The 18,833-nt window shown below is 47.4% G+C and overlaps 1 protein-coding gene across 1 annotated transcript in view; it reads left to right on the top strand.

Annotated features, from left to right (window-relative positions):
• The window catches only part of Slc35f3 (solute carrier family 35 member F3), a 101,134-nt gene that overhangs the window by 71,731 nt on the left and 10,570 nt on the right, over positions 1–18,833 (top strand). Inside the window, exon 3 of the mRNA XM_021220746.2 lies at positions 15,840–16,059. Coding sequence (XP_021076405.1) covers positions 15,840–16,059 — 220 coding nt within the window. The remainder of the gene's footprint in view (positions 1–15,839; positions 16,060–18,833) is intronic.

The raw sequence follows: 18,833 nt of genomic DNA on the forward strand, positions 1-18,833 counted from the left end.
GGAGAGGGGAGAGGGGAGAGGAGAGAGGGGAGAGGGGAGAGGAGAGGAGAGAGATGTTTGCCTGAGCCCACCTTGCTTCTCCTGTTCATACAGCTGAGGATACCAGCCCAGGAATGGTGCCACTCACCTAAGTTAACTGATTCAATACAATCCCCACAAGCAAACCCCTCCTGGAACACCTGTCTTCTAGGCTATTCTAGATCTTGTCAAGCTGGCAATGACACTAACCATCAGAGAACTCATAATGGGTAAGTCCAGCACCTCACTGCTCAGTTCATCAGTAGCTGTGGGGAGGATCCATGAGACCTCATCGAGCAAAGCTCTCCTTTGAGCCCTGGGCTTTGGAGAATGCCGCAGGCTTCCACTGAGACACACCCAGTGAGTGCACTGCCCAGGTCTCCCTCAAGCATCAGCCTACCCATTGCTAGGAGATAAGCTGCAACAAGGGGGAGGGATGCTCACACAGCTTCTTCAGTGCTCTCCTGCTGGCATTATCCCTGGTGTCTGGAAAGTGGCCTTGGGAAAAGGACACACTCAGCTTTGAAATCAGAGATAGCCTCCAGTTGCAGAATTATCGGGAAAACACTCTCTCTAATGAGCTAAATGAACTCTGGTCCTAGTTTGCTTCCTGTTGCTGTGATAAACACAATGACCCAAAACAGCTTGGGGAGGAAAGTGTTTATTTGGCTCATACTTCCAGCTCAGAGTCCATCGTACAGGGAAGGCTGGGCAGGTATTCAAGCAGGGAGGAGCGAATTGAAGCTAAAGCCATAGAGGAATGCTGCTTACTGGCTTGGTCCCCATGACTTGCTCAGCTGGCTTTCTTGTACAACCTAGGACCACCTGACCACAGGTGGCACCACACACAGTGGGCTGGACATTCCCACACCATTGTTAATCAGTAAAATACTCTATAAATACTCCTGCAAGTCAGTCTGATGTTGACATGTTCTCAATTTTGGGATCCTTTTCCCAGATGACCCTAGCTTGTGTCAAGTCAACAGAACCTAAACAGCACAGCCTCTTTCTGCCAGTCTTCTAGCTTGTTCTCTGCTGCTCTGATTAACACTAAAAGCAACTTGAGTAGGAAAGGGCTTAATTAAATCTCACACCTTCAGGGCCATCTCCAAGGAAGCCAAGGCAGGAACACAAAGCAGGACCCTAAGACAGAAACTGGGAAAGAAATCTTACCGGCTTGTTTAGCTTGCTCTTTATATAGCCTAAGCCCACCTATCTGGGGATGGCTCGGCCCATAGTGGGATGAGCCTTTTTTTTTTTTTTTTTTTTACTAATTAACAATTAGGAAAATATCTTACAGATAGCTCTAGCCACAAATCAGTCTGCTGAAGGAAGTTCCTCAGCTGTGGTTTTCTCCTCCTGGGTGACTCTAGGTTTGTATTGAGAGCTGGAGGTAACTATGACACACAGCAAAGCCTTCCCGTAACACTCCCGTGAATAGATTTCTATGCACACCATACAAGGCTGTGGTGGCAGACCGAAGTAGCAGATTTAGTGGACTGACTTACACAGTGGGAATGAGGGGGTTACAGGAGCGTGAGTGGCCCCAAAACGCTGTGTCCCCACCACATTGTGGATTGTGGATGGCAATCTCATGGAAGCTGCATTATAGAACCTCCCTCTTAAACTTGCACTGCCTGGTATCTCCCAGGGGCTTTTGCAGTTGGAGGGGGGCAAGGGAGAGTAAGAATTGGATGCCCAGGTGAGGGTAACAAGTCTGTCGCCGTGACTACAACTAGGCCAACATGTCCTCTACTCTGACCTCTGGATGAGGTAAACATTTATAGAGTATTTGTAGAGTATTTTACAATGGAGAAGACGCCATTTGAATACAGCAAAAGCTATAAACAGCCACCTGCCGATGAACATAGGTAGCTACCAAGCAGGAGTGTCTGACTCCTGCACACCACAGTAGATCCTGGCTCACCTGTTATTGCACTTAGGGGCCACTGTCTATGCCCCAAGTCAAGACTGGCCACCCATCCTCAACAAACCAGTAAGGATGAGCCAAGCTAATAATGGAAAGCAGGAAAAGATTTATTCAACACAGCCACGTTGAGAAGACAACAGAGAGCCAGCAGACCCAAGTGAGATCAAGGTTTAAATAGAGAGCCAAGGATCTGCACATCTAAGCAGTGTCAGTCAAGGTTGGCCCCGCCCACCATTGACCTACTGTGCAGGCTTCAGTCTCATCCTGGGAGGTGGTCTGACAAGTTGCTAGACCCCTGTGAAATGTATTTCCAAGAGACAAGTTTCCTTCTGGCTGGCACCATTTCTTTCTTCAGCATGATATCCCTGGAGAAATTCTCATGTCTTCAGGTCCGTTGCTTCAAGAGTCTCTTCAGAATATCTTCATTTCTGCCAGTCTAGTTACAAACCCACCATTCCTATCAGGTCCAAGCTCCAACATCTTCCAGAAGGGACCAAGTCTGGGATGAAGATGCTGTGGCTAGCTAGTGTGTTATGAGATTGCATCCCAATCAGCCCTTGCCTGCTCCAGAGACTACAGTGAATTCACTGGGGTGGAAGTAGCTAAAAAGGCAGCAAAATACAGTGAAAACCCAGCAGCTCCCATCACGTGGGATCGAGAATAGGGTGAGTGTCACTCTGTGGGACAGAGATGGGCTTTGTGAAAGCAGATGGGGACGCTCTCCCAAGCCACCTGTTTCATATCAGAACTAGCAGCTGTCACTACGGCTCACCGCCAGCCTTGGCAGGAGAGAAAACCCGTCTTGCAGGAGAGGCTCTGATGGTCTTTCTGCTTTATAAGAGCCCTGTGCCCGATATCACTGGATCAGAGCGGCTATCACAGGCAAGGCTCCTCGGAAGGAGTCTATCCCAGATGCTGGTGTTGGTCCCCAGAATGGGCAAAGTGACACCAGGCATGGAGAGGCTGGTTCTCTACCACAATGCAGTTCCTCCTGGTCAGGCTCTGAAGGTCTGACTGCCAGAAATCATGTACAGGTTCAATTAGTTCATGGGAAAGGAAGCCAAGAGCAATCACCCTTCAGAAATGAGCTTTATTGGAAGCTAGCTAGCTACTGTCTTGCAACTGTGGGAATCCATGACTCAGCCTTGACATAGGAGAATGCTATGGGGGATGGAATGAATGTCATCATGTCAGAGACATGGTGGGGTGTGAAATGATAGGCTTCCTGTTAAAATCTTGGGTGGGGGATTCAAATGAAAGAATAAAGAGAGATCAATTCCAGATTCAGTATGATGCGTAGCCTTAAGGGGGCAGGGAGGCAAGTATACATGCCAGCTAGAGGGTGTGTGATCTAACACCGCAGGTGGGACCTCTTCAGACACCACGCTCGTGACCATGTTTATGCAAATGGAAGTTTTATGGGCAGCTTTTGTATTTGATGCATTACTCTTCTCTCCTGGTGTGGAACATCATTCCACCTAGACCTAGAAAGATGACCTAAAGCCCATGCCAGTGAGGCTCAAGAGCGGGGCTTCCCCTGGCCCTCCCAGACTCTCTTGCTGTCTGGTTGAGTCTCTCACCGTTCATCTCAATAGCCTTAGACCTAAGGCTAGAACAACCTCAGTTTTATTAGAATGGACTCCTTGTGGGCTGCCAATGTCCTGAGCTTGTGCCCTTTTTTTGTTGAAGTGTTTGCTTGCTCACGTTTCAGTGGGCTAGCAGACTATAAACAGAATGCATTGGGAAGGAACTTGAACAGAACTTCCTTAAAGAAAACATACAGAAAATTAATAGATCCATGGAAGGGGTCCATTTGTGATAGCTTCTCTTCTCCACCTTTTTTCCATGTTTGTGTGTGTGTGTGTGTGTGTGAGTGTGTGTTCACGTGTATGTGGGTACATCAGTATGTTCATGTACATGGAGGTCCTGGGTTGATGTCAGTAATAATCACAGATGGCTCTTCTACCTTATTCACTGAGGCAGGGTCTTTCAATTAAGTCCAGGGCTCACCCATATGGCTAGTTTTGCTAGCCAGCTCTCTCTGGGGATCCTCTGTCCCCAAAGGTAGGCAACCATGTACACCTGACATTTCACATGGGCACTGGGGATTTGAACATGCGCTTTAACCACTGAGCAACCTTCCCAGCCATGTTTGCTCTTGACAGACAACTTGACAGGATCTGGGATCAACTAAGAGGAATGCCTCTAGACTAGACTGCAAGGTCCTAGAAGGATTAACTGGAGAGAGGCCCCTTTCAGAGTGAGTGAGAGCTCCAGGTGTGTGAGGTGAAAAGCTGATGTTGCTCTTGCCTGTCAGCATTTGCCCCTTTGAGAGCATCTGTCCTGTAGCTGCACCCGCCGTCCTCCTTTGCTGGCATGGGAACCCAGTTCTCCCATCTTCCAGCACGGTTGGAAGACCTATAGCTCTCTGGGAACTCACTGGGTCTCAAGTTCCAGATCTGAGTTTTGAGGTATCCAGCCATGTGTGTTGAGCCATACCAGTTTCTTAGCCTTCAGTGTGAGACAGCTGTTGTTGAACTCTTAGTCTATATCATGCAAGCCAGTCTATTAAATCCCTTTGTAATATACCCTCACCCTATCTATCAGTTCTGCTCCGCTACAGAACCTTAACTGGGGCAAGACATGACTAATCATCACAGAGTTACAACCTAAAACCACAAAGAGGGATTGGCAAGATGGCTCAGAGTTAAGAGCACTTGTTACTTTTGCTGGGATCAGGACAAGTGCCCAGCACTTGGCAGCTCTCAACCCCCTGTTACTCCCATGCCAGATCCAATGCCTTCTTCTGACCTCCAAGGGCACTGTGAGCACATGGTGTACAGACATACAGGCATATGAACACTAACACACATAAAATAAAATGTTTAAGTAGCTTATGCTAGGGGTGGTGTTGCATACTTAATCCCAGGGGATCTCTGTGAGTTTGGGGGTCAGCCTTGTCTACAAAGTGAGTTTTAGGCCAACCAGGGCTACACAGGGAGACCCTGTAAAGAAATAAACAAAAAATCAAAAATAAAACAAAACAAAGAAAAACAACAACAACAACAAGGGTCTATAATCTTACACCCATCAGAACAGCTATTGAAAGAAAGCACAAGACAATTGTATTCCTGTTGGTGGGAATACAAATTTGTACAGCCACTATGGAAAACAGTAAGGAAGTTTCTCAAATACATAAAAATAGAAACCACTCTATGGTCCAGCAATCCCACTCCTGAGGGTAGGTATTGAATTGAAATCTGTATGTTGAAGATGCAGCTGCATTCCTGTGTTCTTGCAATGTTCTTCTCAAAGAGTCAGAAACAGAAGCAGCTCATATCCTAGAAGGGCATTGTGTTCAGTGAAATAAGCTAACCCCAGAAGGACACATATTACATGGTTCTAATTATATAGAGACATTAAACTTGACAAATACATACAAACTATAGGATGGTGGTTTGCAGGAGGTGGAGATGGTGGTTTGTCCTTGTGGGAGCTAAGGACAGAAAGAGAAAAGCTAGACAAAAAGGTACAAGGCCTCTAGTCTGTCCAATGCATACACAGTACAGTATAGTCAGCAGTGCTGTTTTGTTAAGAAGTTACATCCTCTTATGTTGTGTGTGTACTAGATAGCTACATGCATGGGAATATGTTTATCTACATGTGTATCTACACAAGAGTATATATATATATATATATATATATATATATATATATATATNTGTGTGTGTGTGTGTGTGTGTGTGTGTGTGTGTGTGTGTGTGTATTATATATGGGTAGGAACCCACACTCTTCCTACTATTCCAACCTGTAAGTTGTCTCCTACCCAGACTATACCATTATCTCCTCAGAATCCTGAAATGTTAGCTGCTTAAACAGAGGGCACAGGTCTGTGGCAGTCAAATGAACACCCCTCTGAGAAGAATTACATACATTGGAAAGCAAATGTTTTCACAAAAGTTATTTGTGGGCACCAGAGGAAAAAAATCCAACAGGGACTTGAACACCAAGACCCCGGAGTGGAGGGAAGCACGGAGCGGGTCTCACATCTGCCGCTGCTCTTTCCTCTTGCAGACTTTCCCTGTTCACAGAGTGGATCTGCTGAGCCAAACAGAACGCATTAGCCAAGACCATGTGACACACATTGAGACCAGAAGACAAATCCAGAAACTTATTGATGTCCGCATGGCCGTGGGTCAAGACCCATTAAAGATCCCAGCAGGAAAGAGCCCACCTGAACCCAGCTTCTTCTTGAAGTTACCCCACAGGCAGGCACTGCCTGATGCCTGAGTCATGGAGAGCTGGGGTCAGACCAAGCAGAAAAGCTCTGCCAAGTCTTTACTTTGGTAGTTTCATGCTCCTGGGGAAAAAACTGGACTTCAGACCCATCCAGCAGGAGAGAGATTGGTAAGAAGATGTTGCTTTCAGTAGCAACTGTTCACTGATAGAGCTGTGAGCTAGAGTAAAAGGTATCAGAGAGGAAGAGATGCACACAAGCTAGTTGAAGTGGCACCTTCATGCCAAAATGATAAACAAAGGAATCGATCAACCTGAAATCTCAGAAAGTAGCATCAGCTGCATACAGCTGTATGATTTTCATAATTAGCTTCCATCAGGTTTTTTTTAAGCATAAATCTTGAAACACTGGACCTGATGATCAAATAATAAGCCAAGATAAAATAAGACTTAGAAGCAGAGCCAGAGATGCCTTCAGTTTTGGAGCTGTTACGTGAAGACTGGGGAGTGACTTTAACTAATTTACTCATGTGAACACACACCAACATGAAGACTTTCACCAGAGAACTGACACCTTTGGAAAGTGATAAATGCTAGACATGAAAAAGCATACAGATTTAAGGTCTGTAGGTGGGCTTAACAGCAAGGTAGACACAGCAAAAATGAGGATTCATAAACTGAAAAGTCACTAGAAGTATTCAGGCTGAGCCATAGATGAGGGTGGAAATGCTAAAGAGAAGCAGACACCAGAATCCCAGGAGTAACGAGGAGAGAGAATATGCTGGCTAAGAAGTGCCCAGAGCTGGTGTAAGGCATCAGACCTTGGGTCCATAGGTCCCCACTGTGCGGGTAAAGAGCACATTGTAGCAATGTGCCAAAGCTAAGGACATACAAAATGCTCAAGATATGCCAAGGAAAACACAACACAGTCATCAAGAAGGGCAAAAACCGAGAATTTGTAACAGACTTTTCAACAGTGAGACTGGAAACTAGAAGAAGATACAATGTTAAATTTGAAGGGCAGAAAGCATACTGAGCCTGGAATTCTACGTGAATTCCCAGTGGAGTTGGCCTTTACGAAAAGAAGACAGGCTGGAGAGGTGGCTCAATGATCAAGAGCACTTGCTGCTCTTCCAGGGCCAGAGTTGAGTTCCCAGCACCCATGTCTGGTAGCTCCAGATCTAGAGGATTCAACACCCTCTTTTGGCCTCCACAGGCACCTGTATTTACATGTACACACAAACACACAAACTAAAAAGTAAATAAAATAAATGTTCAAATAAGGAGAAGACAAAACAATGATGCTTTCAGGAAGATTGGTCCACACGAGGAGTGTCTTAGTTAAGGTTTTACTGCTGTTAGCAGACACCATGACCAAGGCAACTCTTATAGGGACAACATTTAATTGGGGCTGGCTTACAGGTTCAGAGGTTCAGTCCTTTATCGTCAAGGTGGGAAGGAGCATGGCAGTGTCCAGGCAGGCATGGTGCAGGATCGGCTGAGAGTTTAACATCTTTGTCTGAAGGCTACTAGTGGGAGGCTGCCTTCCAGGCAGTTAGATGGGGCTCTTAAAGCCCACACCCACAGTGAGATGCCTACTCCAATAGGGCCACACCTTCTAATAGTACCACTCCCTAGGCTGAGCATATTCAAACTATAACAAGGAGGGATGCTTAAAGAGACTCTCCTGGAAGAAAGTATGGTCCCAGATGATGGGTCAATATTTCAGGAACACATGACTAAATGTAGATATTGGCACTGGTATCTTAGACAGCAATGATGGTGTGTCTCAAGTTTAAGAATGTATGGAATAAACATCTATACCGTGAATGGACCAAAATTTCAAAAGAAAGCATCAGATGAAGTAGGGGTGCTATGAGGTGCTTAATTGCCCAAGTGATAAAAATCATCATATAAGATATTCTACAGCTATACGGCAGACTACCGCTCAGTTTTAAAAAGGAAGGACATTCCAGCACTGTCTGTTGCTTGGCTGAACCTTGAAGATATATGTGACAAATGCATACCATTTCTATAATGTCCTAAGGTTGTTGAATTCAGGAATAGCACAGCAGCCTCTTGGCAAGGAGAGAGAGCGAGAACATTCTTGTCTCACGGGTTCAGAGTTCTAGGTGTCAGTTACACAGCAATATGAACACACTTGACACTATTAAGCTGTATCATATAGAAATGAGTCAGAGGATAAAATTCACACTGTGTTACATCAAAATTAAAAAAATCTTAAAAAGGAGGGGAGAGAGGTAGAGAGTCCATCTGGTTACAAACATAAGCACTGCATAGAAAAATTAAATATTCTACAGTTGTATACACATTTAGTAAACTGAATATCCTACTGTTGTATATTTACAGTTTTATACATGTTTAGCAAATTAAATATCCTACAGTTGTATACACACTTAGTAACTGTGACTCATATTTCATATTTTGGATGAAGTTTCCAATGATCTTACTCTTCAGGATCTCAAAAGTTAAGCAGTATCGCTTTATAGGTCCTGGGACTGATGAGTGCCAGGTCGTGTCTGATAGGTTGTTTTTCCGCCAGTGAAATGAACCAATTCAGGACAGATTAGATTCGATTAAAGGCAGGTTTATTGGGAGCTGCTCTCTGGTCCAAAAGATGAGGCCAGGAGAGTTACCATGGAGGGAAGGGGGGACGGGGAAGAGAAAGAAAAAAAGGGGCTCAGAGGGAGGAATAAGAGGAAGAAGAGGAGGAGGAGGAGGAGGTGGTGGTGGTGGTGGTGGTGGTGGTGGTGGTGAATGAAAGACCCATGTCTGGATTATAGAGAGAGGAACCTCTGGGGGAAGGGCAGCAGCCCCTGTGCTGGGAAGTCCGAGGTTTGGATGTGCTAGGTAGGGACAGAGGGATCCTAGGAGGAGCCTGAGGCCAGGTCTGCTTTGACAGGTAAAATATGCACCTCAGTCCCTTGTCCCAGGTCTGAAACCAAACAGTGCCATTCATTTGTGGTGGTAACAGAGACTCAGCACTGCTGCTAGAAACCGGTCGTGTTCCCTTGTGAATCACACTGTGGGAATCATGTCCCTCTCGGGCCTGGTGATGTGCCTGGGATTTTTTGGGGTGATGGACCCCTCCATGTGTTTTGAAGTACTTTAGTCTGTCTGGACTGCAGGGTGCTTGGTTGCAGATGGTAGGCTAGATTAGGCTCCTGTGGTGGCCCAAGTGAGAAGGACAATGATGTGGACCCAGACCGTGGCCGCGGGCATACATTTAAGGACAATTGTCGTCAGGACTTGGTGATAACTTTGATGTGAAGAAAGGAAAGGAGGAGCTAAGAGTGAATCCAAGGTGGCTGAGCCGGATCAGAACCTGATCCATGCTTCTACCATCTAAGCGAGACTTGCAGGAGGGAGTGTTGGGCTCTTCAGAAAGCTGGATTTAAGGTGTTGGGGTGTCCAAACACACCAAACTGGCTGAAGAGACCAGCTGGACTCTGGCCCCCACAGAATAGGTAAAGCTGCACTGTTTATTCAGAGAGTAAACTGAGGCTGTAGAGAGAATCCTGGAGAAATATCTCCAGGTGGAGGGACATAGGAGGCCATGCAGATGGATCACTACCTCCAAAGGACAGAAGGTATAGATGAGTCTGGAACTGGAAATGTACAGGGAATCCTTTGAAAGTGAGCTGAGTTGGAAGCCAGGAGGGCACCCTGGGAGAAACAGATCATGATATTCATATGCCCCCTTGGAATCAGCGATGTGGAGGTTAGGAGTGGATGCTCTCAGGGTCTAGTGAGAAGAGGGGGTGTGCTGAGTCAGGGCTGCCAGAGAATGACAAGGAGAGGTTGGATGCCTGAGTGGAGAGGGGAGGGCATACTAAGACTGACGGCTGCTTTTCTGTGGGTGTCTCAAGGTGGAGAGATGTGGATGCGCTAAGGTGGGAAAGCTAAGAAGGAGAGGATGATGGGAAATCACTGAAGGGCAGCACAGGCTGTGGAGCTCCACATCCATATCTCTTACATCCGAACAGGTCCTTCATTCTCCCTGGGTCACACCATCCGATCAGGCTCCCCCTCTTCCTCCCTCCCTCCCTGCTGTCCCCCTTGACTTCAACATAGAGTACTAAGAGTACTCCACCACAGAGACCTGACCGCCCCCCCCTCATGTAGTTTTAAATAATTTTTATTTTCAATGAGCACATTGACATATTTTATAAACCAAAAGAGTAGTGAAGGAGGTGCTTAAGTAAACAGTACTTCCTGCCTGGTGCCTCTCTCTGATTCAGAGGCCTGACCCTAACTCTCCCCTGGTGCTTGGTTAAATTAGCTCAACTAAGTTCTTCTTTGAGCCTTTCTTAAATATGCTAGCTTCTGTGCCACCATACCCTGCTTCCCCCAATTCCATTTCCTCCAAAATAATGATATCCCAAGATGGGGTTGACGGCATCTTCATTATCTTGAGCATGCTGAGGTTGTCTACTGACTGCTTCCTTTCACAAACAACCCTGTGTTTCTCCTGCAGAAATGTTTGTCTTTTAAAAAAAAATAATGTAATTTGTCTTGCTATTTTTCCAACAGCGTCTCAGAAACATATGGTTATTTCCCCGATCTCAATTAGCAAGACTGCCCTGGGCTCTGCCCTTGCAGCTGAGTCTCCCCAGACACAAGCTAGCCACTCTTCTGTCTGCATTGCTGCCCCTGCCTGATGCTGCTGCCCCTGCCTTATGCTGATGCTGCCCCCGTCTGATGCTGATGCTGCCCCTGCATCTGCCTACTGCTGCCCCTGCCTGATGCTGCTCCAGCCTGATGCTGCTGCCCCTGCCTGATGCTGATGCTGCCCCTGCCAGATACTGCCCCTGCCTGATGCTGTACCTGCCTGCCCTGTTGCTGCACCTGCCTACTGCTGCCCCTGCCTGATGTTTCTTTTGCTGCCTCTGACTGATGCTGCCCCTGCCTGATGCTGCTGCCCCGGCCTGCTGCTGCTGCCCCTGCCTGATGCTGTACCTGCCTGCCCTGTTGCTGCACCTGTCTACTGCTGCCCCTTCCTGCTGCTGCAATGTTTCCTCAATGTTGAAGGCATCCGTGGCTGTCTAGCTTCTGGTTTTGTTGTTCCTTTCCTTTGTTTTCTTGGGGTTGGTTCTCACTTTGTAGCCCATACAGGCCTCACACTTATGGCTCTCCAGTGCTATCACACAGGTGTACCCCTGTCTCTGCCCCTCAAGTGCTGTCACCCAGATGTGCCCTGCCATGTCTAACTTCCCCCTGTAGGCTTAAAATCACATCTTTATGATTTCAGAAATGCATGTCTTGTGTAGTTCTCTGTTGTTGCTCAGTGCCTGGAGGGCCACCGTGCTGTGGAGTGCTGCCCCCTCTAGTTCTCAGGGCTCTCACCTTCCTTGTTATTTCCTCTACTTCATTTCACAGTTTCTTCTTCTAGCTGTATCTTTGGCTTAACACCGGGCTTCCTGCTTTTTGTCCCAATTCCACTTTCTCTCATTGTGTGGACGATCATTTATTTCCAGTTCTATTGTTTTAAATGCGTTTGTTTAGCTTCCAAGATTACTTTCTTTCTCACAACCCCTTCTTCATGTTCCATAAATACAATTTATTTCCTTATCTGCCCACCTTCCCGGGTGAACCATTCAAAGTTCAGTTAAGAATCTGTGTCTTTTGTGGCACCTCTGCCCTGGGCATGATTCCCATGGCATCTTTATATTCTGCTCATGGGCTGTCTGCAGTGTCACATGTAGACTTGTTCTGCTTCCCACTGGAGGGATAAGTCTTACCCCCCCAACTGTACTATACCAGGGATCTATTTAAAATTAAATATGAAATAACAAATTTTAAATATTTGATAGAAAAGTTGGAGCTCAAGATAATTGCCCATAAAATATAACCAAGATAAAGAGGAAAAGGACAGAAGACAAAACAGATCAAGAAGCCCCAAACTGTAACCCCAGTGTTAAATTAAAAGGAGCCCCCAGAAAGTGACAGGAGAACTATGCAGGGAAAAAATTACAAAAGAAATGAAGAGAGTGTTTTCTTAATTTAAAACAAACGTTTGTTTAACTTAAGGAGTTTTACTGTGGGAGCTGGTGGGGGAGGGGACTGGAGAGTTGGGGCAACGGTTAGAAGCATTTGCTGCTCTTGCACAGGGCCTGAGCTCAGCTCCCACTACCCACATCAGGTGTCTCCAGCTCCAGAGGATCCAATGCCCTCTCCTGACCTCTGTGTGCATCCACACATGCGCGCGTGCACACACACACACACACACACACACACACACACACACTTCTTGTATTGCTTATATTTCATTGACTCATGAAACATTGAACTGAATTCAGTAGTTGACGTACCCAGAACAGTTGGCACAGCCAGAGCTATAAACAAGCACACCTCGCCATTAGCTATCCTCTGACTTGGATGGTAGGATCTGAAGGGACCTGGGTGCACTGGAGAGTCATCCTTCCGCCTGTCTCTGGTCCTGAGCATTAATGAGAGAAAGGGATAAAGGATGTTCTACACAGTTATATGGATGGCCAGGAGAACACTCAGTATGAACCAAGAGGAGTCTGACTGAAGTGGATCTCTGCCCCCTCCCCCAGTTCATCTGGGTCCCCCTGCAGTCAGAGGCATGCACAGGTGAGCCAGCAGGCATGGATTAGTGCTCAGTCCTTGCTCTTAAACCAGCACAACGCTCACTAGCCCAACAGAGGCTAGCCAACTCGGTCTCATTAGAACCAAGGTCAGCCAAGCTGAACTGTCCTTTTCTGGACATGAATCCTGAGTCCATGATGACTCTGCCAGGACCACAGATCCAGAACCCTTGTATTTCTACTTCCTGTCAGGGACTCACTCAGCTCCACCTTTCCAGCAGCTTGGGAAGTCGGTCTATCTATGTCTCCCCTTCCTCCACTTTTCCACCACTGTCAGGATTCGGAGAAGTCAAATAGATTTGCAGAGAGGATGTAAGCTGTCTAGCTGCCATGACACAGCACAGATCATGCTTTATAACACCACACACACACACTGATCTTGAACAATGGGCTGTGGACTTCTAGCACTCTGTCCTAGTTACGGTCACATGTTGTGTTTAGCACAGTCCCTGATAGGCACAGCTCAGTTCACTGTGGCAGAAGACTTCAATACATCATGGCGGAGCAGGCATGGCAGAACCTGAGGTTGAGGCGATTCATGTCTTGATGGATCAGGAAGCAGAGAATGTGTGGTAGGAACTAGGGGCTGGCTATGGCTTTCAGGGCCCATCCTTGTGACCTGCTCACACCAGCCAGTCCCACTTCCTCAAGGTTTTTCAGCCTCCCAAACATTACCACTGGCTAAGGAACGAAGAGTGAGGCCCTGCGAGGGACCTTTGAGATTTGCCATAACAGGTGGTGATCCTTTATGAAGTACAGAAAATGAGTTTATATTCACACCAGGACAGAACCTGTGACCCTGCTGGTGTAGTCATAGAAGTGTGTAACAGCCATCCTGACAGACATGAAAGAAGTTGTCATCCTTCCTGCAGGGGCCATTAGGGGCTTGAGCAACACCACAGAGCATGAAGTGGGAACGCTATGATGACACCTCACAGCAGACACCAGCCTTTGAGGAAGAAGGAATTAGAATGGCAGCAACACCATCAATCAGTTCGCAGCCTGTTTAGGAACCGGAATATTCTACTTAGTACTGGTTTGTTGAGAAGCCACACAGGACTCCTAGGATCAGCATAGGTGACAAAACTCTGTCATGTTCTTTGAACCAGAAATGTTATTCTTTCTCCGCCTCACAGGACTTCAGGTCCCTCCCAAATAATTTTTCTGTTTCTTCCATGACTACATCATAGTTTACCAGTAAACAATACAACCTGCATTTTTAGATTGCTTATTAGAAAAAATAACAAAGTTAAATTCGAAGTACTATCAAATCTCCTTTGGCTCATGATTTTAATTTTCTTCCATTGCTGGATTTTAATACTATGTGACTCCAGGAAGACTACCCCCCACTCTAGTGTACTTGGTATTTGGCTAGTGATGTTTTTTCTTAAACTCTGTAAGGATTAGTAAGGCCTGAATCCACTTCTAAGTCACAGGCCAGCTGCCATGGAGCTACACCACATCTGTGAGCCTGGACCAGGGACCTCTGGGGACAGCACTTGCTGAGTCCGGATCTCCTCACCAGGGTCTTCATTCCTGGACAGCCATGGCTCAGCACCCCTCTCCATAGGCTCTCTCCATGTTTATCATCCCTTAGGTCTCCCCTGCCCTGCCTCTTCCACTGACTGTGAAAGAAAGGCAGGCTTTGCTTTTCTTAAACATTTTTAAAATACCAGTGAACTCTCCTTGGAAAATCTGGAGTTGTCTGAAAGGTTTCTTCTGAAGTGTGTTCTGCCTGGTGCCGTCTTCTAAGACCCTGACCACCTGGGTGCGCTGGCTGCTTCTCTGCTGGGCAGGCTTACGGATGCACTGGCTGCTTCTCTGCTGGGCAGGCTTACGGAAGGGGAGACACGAACGTTCACATGATAGTATAAAGAGGGGAGAAGATTCGCAGGTAGCTCAAACTATTTGAATTACAGCCAGAATGTATTCGTGTGCTCAAAAACTGTTCATCCAGTGGCTGGAAAGAGGGCTCCGTAGTCATGAACATTTGCTGCATCTGCAAAGGACCCCCGCTCAGTTCCCAGCAGCTTCCAACTACCTGTAACTCCAGCTTCTGAGGGATCTGACACCCTTTTCTGGCCTCCGTGGGCATTTGCACAAAATCCACACAGGCATGCACATGCACGCGCACGTGCACATGCACACAGAGTCAAATAAGTCTACAGTGCTTATCTCCGCCTAACCACGAAGGAAAACTATCCATTCTTATTCACCACCTTCCCCATCAAAAAAAGACAAATAAAAATGCTCTAGCCCACACATGGGTGCTCCAGCCTCTACACATTGTGACTTGATATTCTCACCCACAATGCTCGCCCCTGAAAGCCACACAGCCTAGCTGCAGAATGGATCTCAGTGTTGAAGTTAAGTTTGCAGTCCTATTGTTGAGCCTGTGACCCATGGGTCATGGGTCAGACGCCCCTGCCAGTGACTTTCTTCTTCCACTTGAAAGTCACTGAACCCCCACACTCAGCTCCTGTGGACTCGAGTCTCCAGATCAGATAATCCTGGCACACCTGCCATGAAAGCCATCAGCTCCAAGCTTGGAGTAAGCAGAAGGAACAACAGCCTATGACATCATGCCACAGTATGGGGCCGCTCACAGTCACCTCTCACTGCAGCTCCTGGGGACCAAGCTTCCCCTCTGGCCTCTGCAGGCCCACGAACACACATATGCATCGATAGATAATAATAGCAACTAAGAGACCTAGTCCTTTTGTTTCCCCTACTTTGAGGCAGGAGCTCACATAGACCAAGTTGGCTTCAAACTTGCTGTGTGTTAAGGATGATTTTGAATCTCCAATCTCTCTCTCTCCACCTCCCAAATGCTGGAATTACAGGGTTGTGCCTGCGGGGCTGGGGATGGAACCCAGGACTTCTTGCATGCTAGGCAAAAACCAACTGAATCACACCCCCCTCCCTGTTAATCCTGCTTATTATCTGAGTAGAAGGTAAGTCATGGTTTATATGAACCCAAGATGATAACTAACTCACTCTCTCCCCCCCCCCCCCCTTTTTAGGGAATGCTGTCGGTTCTTTGGAGACAATGGCTTGACTCTGAAAGTGTTCTTTACCAAGGCAGCACCTTTTGGTGTTCTTTGGACTCTCACAAACTACCTGTACCTACACGCAATAAAGAAGATAAACGCCACAGACGTCTCCGTCCTCTTCTGCTGCAACAAATCATTCGTTTTCTTGCTGTCGTGGATCGTTCTCAGGGACAGATTCATGGGAGTGAGGGTGAGTTCTCGATGAACTGTCTTCCCCCTCTCTGTCCAGCCCAGAGGAACCCACCCTGCAAGCAGCAGCAGCTGACCGAGGTCCTGATCCTCAGAAGGACGAGGTTCTTGCTATGGCTTTCAGGCCTTCTTGCTTGGTGCTTGCTACCCACGCTAGAGAAGCATTTGTGAGAGCACCTCTCATCCCCGACATTTCCACGAGCACCCCCTAAAGCTCATGCCAAGCAGGGAATCAACCTGGTTTGTGTGTCTGGGAGGGGCTGGGGGCCTTGCCTGAACCATGTAGCCAGAAACACCAGTGCTAAGTTAGAGCTGCGAGGTGGGGAAGGGCAGTGGGGTGGAGATTTCACTTTAAACTGTTGATCGAGGGCAAATGCGATGGCATTCCTTGAATGGCCAGAATTTCATAGTCGATTGAGAGCTAGCCAGATTTCGTGACAGCTGTGTGCAGCATGGTAAGTACAGTGCTAAGTCCCAGCGGGAACATGGAGATGCCTAACCCAAGGAAAGGAAGCAGGTGCCATTGGTCAAGGACAGAGTCTTGGTGACTTTCTACCTGCTCCCTCTGGTGGTCAGGGACTGCTTCTGCTGTTCCTTTCCTTGCCATAGAGTAGGACGGAACACTGGTCACTTAGAGCGCAGCTGATCATCTCCTCTTTCCTTCTCGAACCTCAGGGCCCGGTGCTGGGTAGCCTCACTTGAGCTAACCTTGCTGGCAACCATCAAGAGGCAGGCTCCGGGTCCTCTGCTTCTGTCCTTGCTTCACTGTCCTGAGACGAATGACATCACCTTTAGGGTGGGCTTACGCCCACCTGAGTTATACAAACAGCAGTGGGGACATGAGTCAACTGCTGGTTCATATTTTTAGCTTACAGCAGGGGGAGAGTTTGTTTTGAGGCTCAGTGTTAATTTTGGAATAAAAACTCACGCCCCAGGCTGCCACCCAGAAAAGCCTTCAGTAAATCAATGATCTAATATGCGTCTGGAGGGACTGCAGGTGCTTCACACAGACTCAGAGTTAGAGATTTGGGTGTCTCGGGGTCACTGACCCACGGTTATGCCTTTGCAGGCTTTACTTAGGGGGTCAAAGAATCAAGAGACTCCATAGAGCTTTGGGGCATGATGCAGATGTCCTGAGCAAATTCTTTTGTTATGGGAAAGAGATGCTTCAAGGTCAATGGCACAGAAACAGAAAGAGATGTGGGTGAGAATAAACTTGAGCTACTCAGCCGACTTGCAGAACACAGTGTGGCTGAGATCTGTGCTTGTTTGTTGTTCGTGGGTAGGAGACTTTCCCACACCGTTCTACTGGGATATAGCCTGGCAATGTTAGCATCTCTACTGACCCCCTGCACACTACAGGCTTGTGTTAGGCTTTCGGTACTCAGTGGGTGCTGTAGGGAGAAGCTACAGGGCCACATGCATGACAGGATGTTGTGACATGCATACACTGTGCAGGCAGGCATGCTCTCCTTTTAGGAGTGCATGGCCAGCCACTGGAGAACATCCCACTGTAGGCTACAGGATCAATACAAAGCTCAGAAAGCTCATGGAATCCATGAGTCAAAATGAGAGACAGCTGGAGGCCACTCAAGTTCTTGTCAGGGATGGCCAGCTCTTGCCTCTAGGGAATTTCCAAGGCTTAAGAGTGACTGTAGCTTCCAGTCTGGGGGTTGGGTGATCAATGCCAGCTTCATAGACCTGAAGGATAGGACCAAAGCTCCTCCTTGTGGAGGAGAAGGCTTGCAGCACGGGGGGTGGGGGGGGTGGTCATAGGCAGCAGGAGCAGCAAATAAGACTTGTGTGATTAAAATAATTGCTTCAGTCGCCCAGTTACAGCTTATTGAAGAAGGGAAGGGGCACCTGCAGTTCTAGTGACCTAGGTGGCGGACAGGTCCAAAATATAAGGAAAGATGTCTTCTAATACTCTGGGGATCCTGGTCACTCCTGGTGTCACTAGGCCGTCGCTGCCGAGGTGTCTGTTTAAACACAGCTCAGCCTGTCCCCATCTCCACTTACGATTAATTCTGTGAGTCGTGGGACAGGGGTTCTTACATGGTAGCCAAATGCTCAGACTGGGAGCTGGTGACAAGGCTGTGGGTCCATGAGCAGAACCGGTGTCTAAACCTTAGCTTGCCTGGACTTTAAAGTGGACAGAGAAGAGAGGTCATCATCTGGTGCCCCGGATTAAGAAGTTGTGTTGAGAACCTGTGAAATCCACAGGACAAACTTGACAAACGTGAGGAGAATCCAGTGTAGCACGGAAAATAGGCAGGGAATACTTTCCTACGGAACCCAAAACCCTCCAGTGTCTCAGTGTGCGGAGCGTAAAGCCAGCGGATATCTTCCATACCACACTTGGCCTCCTTGAACTCTCGGGCTAGATGCAGGCCGACTAAAGCTCAGAGAGCAGGCACCCCACAGTCAGATCCACAGACCTCAAGACCAGTGCTAGGACCCCAGCAAGTCACTGTCTCTGGGATCTCCTGCCTGAGTGAACCCACGGGGCTGAGTTGTCTGTCTCCACAGCCGAGGGTAGCCTTGCCTGCTCTGTCTGACTCCTCTAATCTCTCCCTGAATCTCTGCACAGCCCAGTTGAGATGGAAGCTCTTAACTGTTGATTGTTAACCAGTAACGAAGAGCATGGAAGAGGCTGGAATCTGCAAGTCTTCAGGAAACAATAACCCAGTCTCCTTTTTTACTTCAGATGTCAGTCCACACACTTTCAGAATTATCATAAATCCTCCTCTCCTCTCCTCTCCTCTCCTCTCCTCT

Source organism: Mus pahari, chromosome 20, assembly GCF_900095145.1.
Source record: "Mus pahari chromosome 20, PAHARI_EIJ_v1.1, whole genome shotgun sequence".
In the NCBI taxonomy this organism is placed as follows: domain Eukaryota; kingdom Metazoa; phylum Chordata; class Mammalia; order Rodentia; family Muridae; genus Mus; species Mus pahari.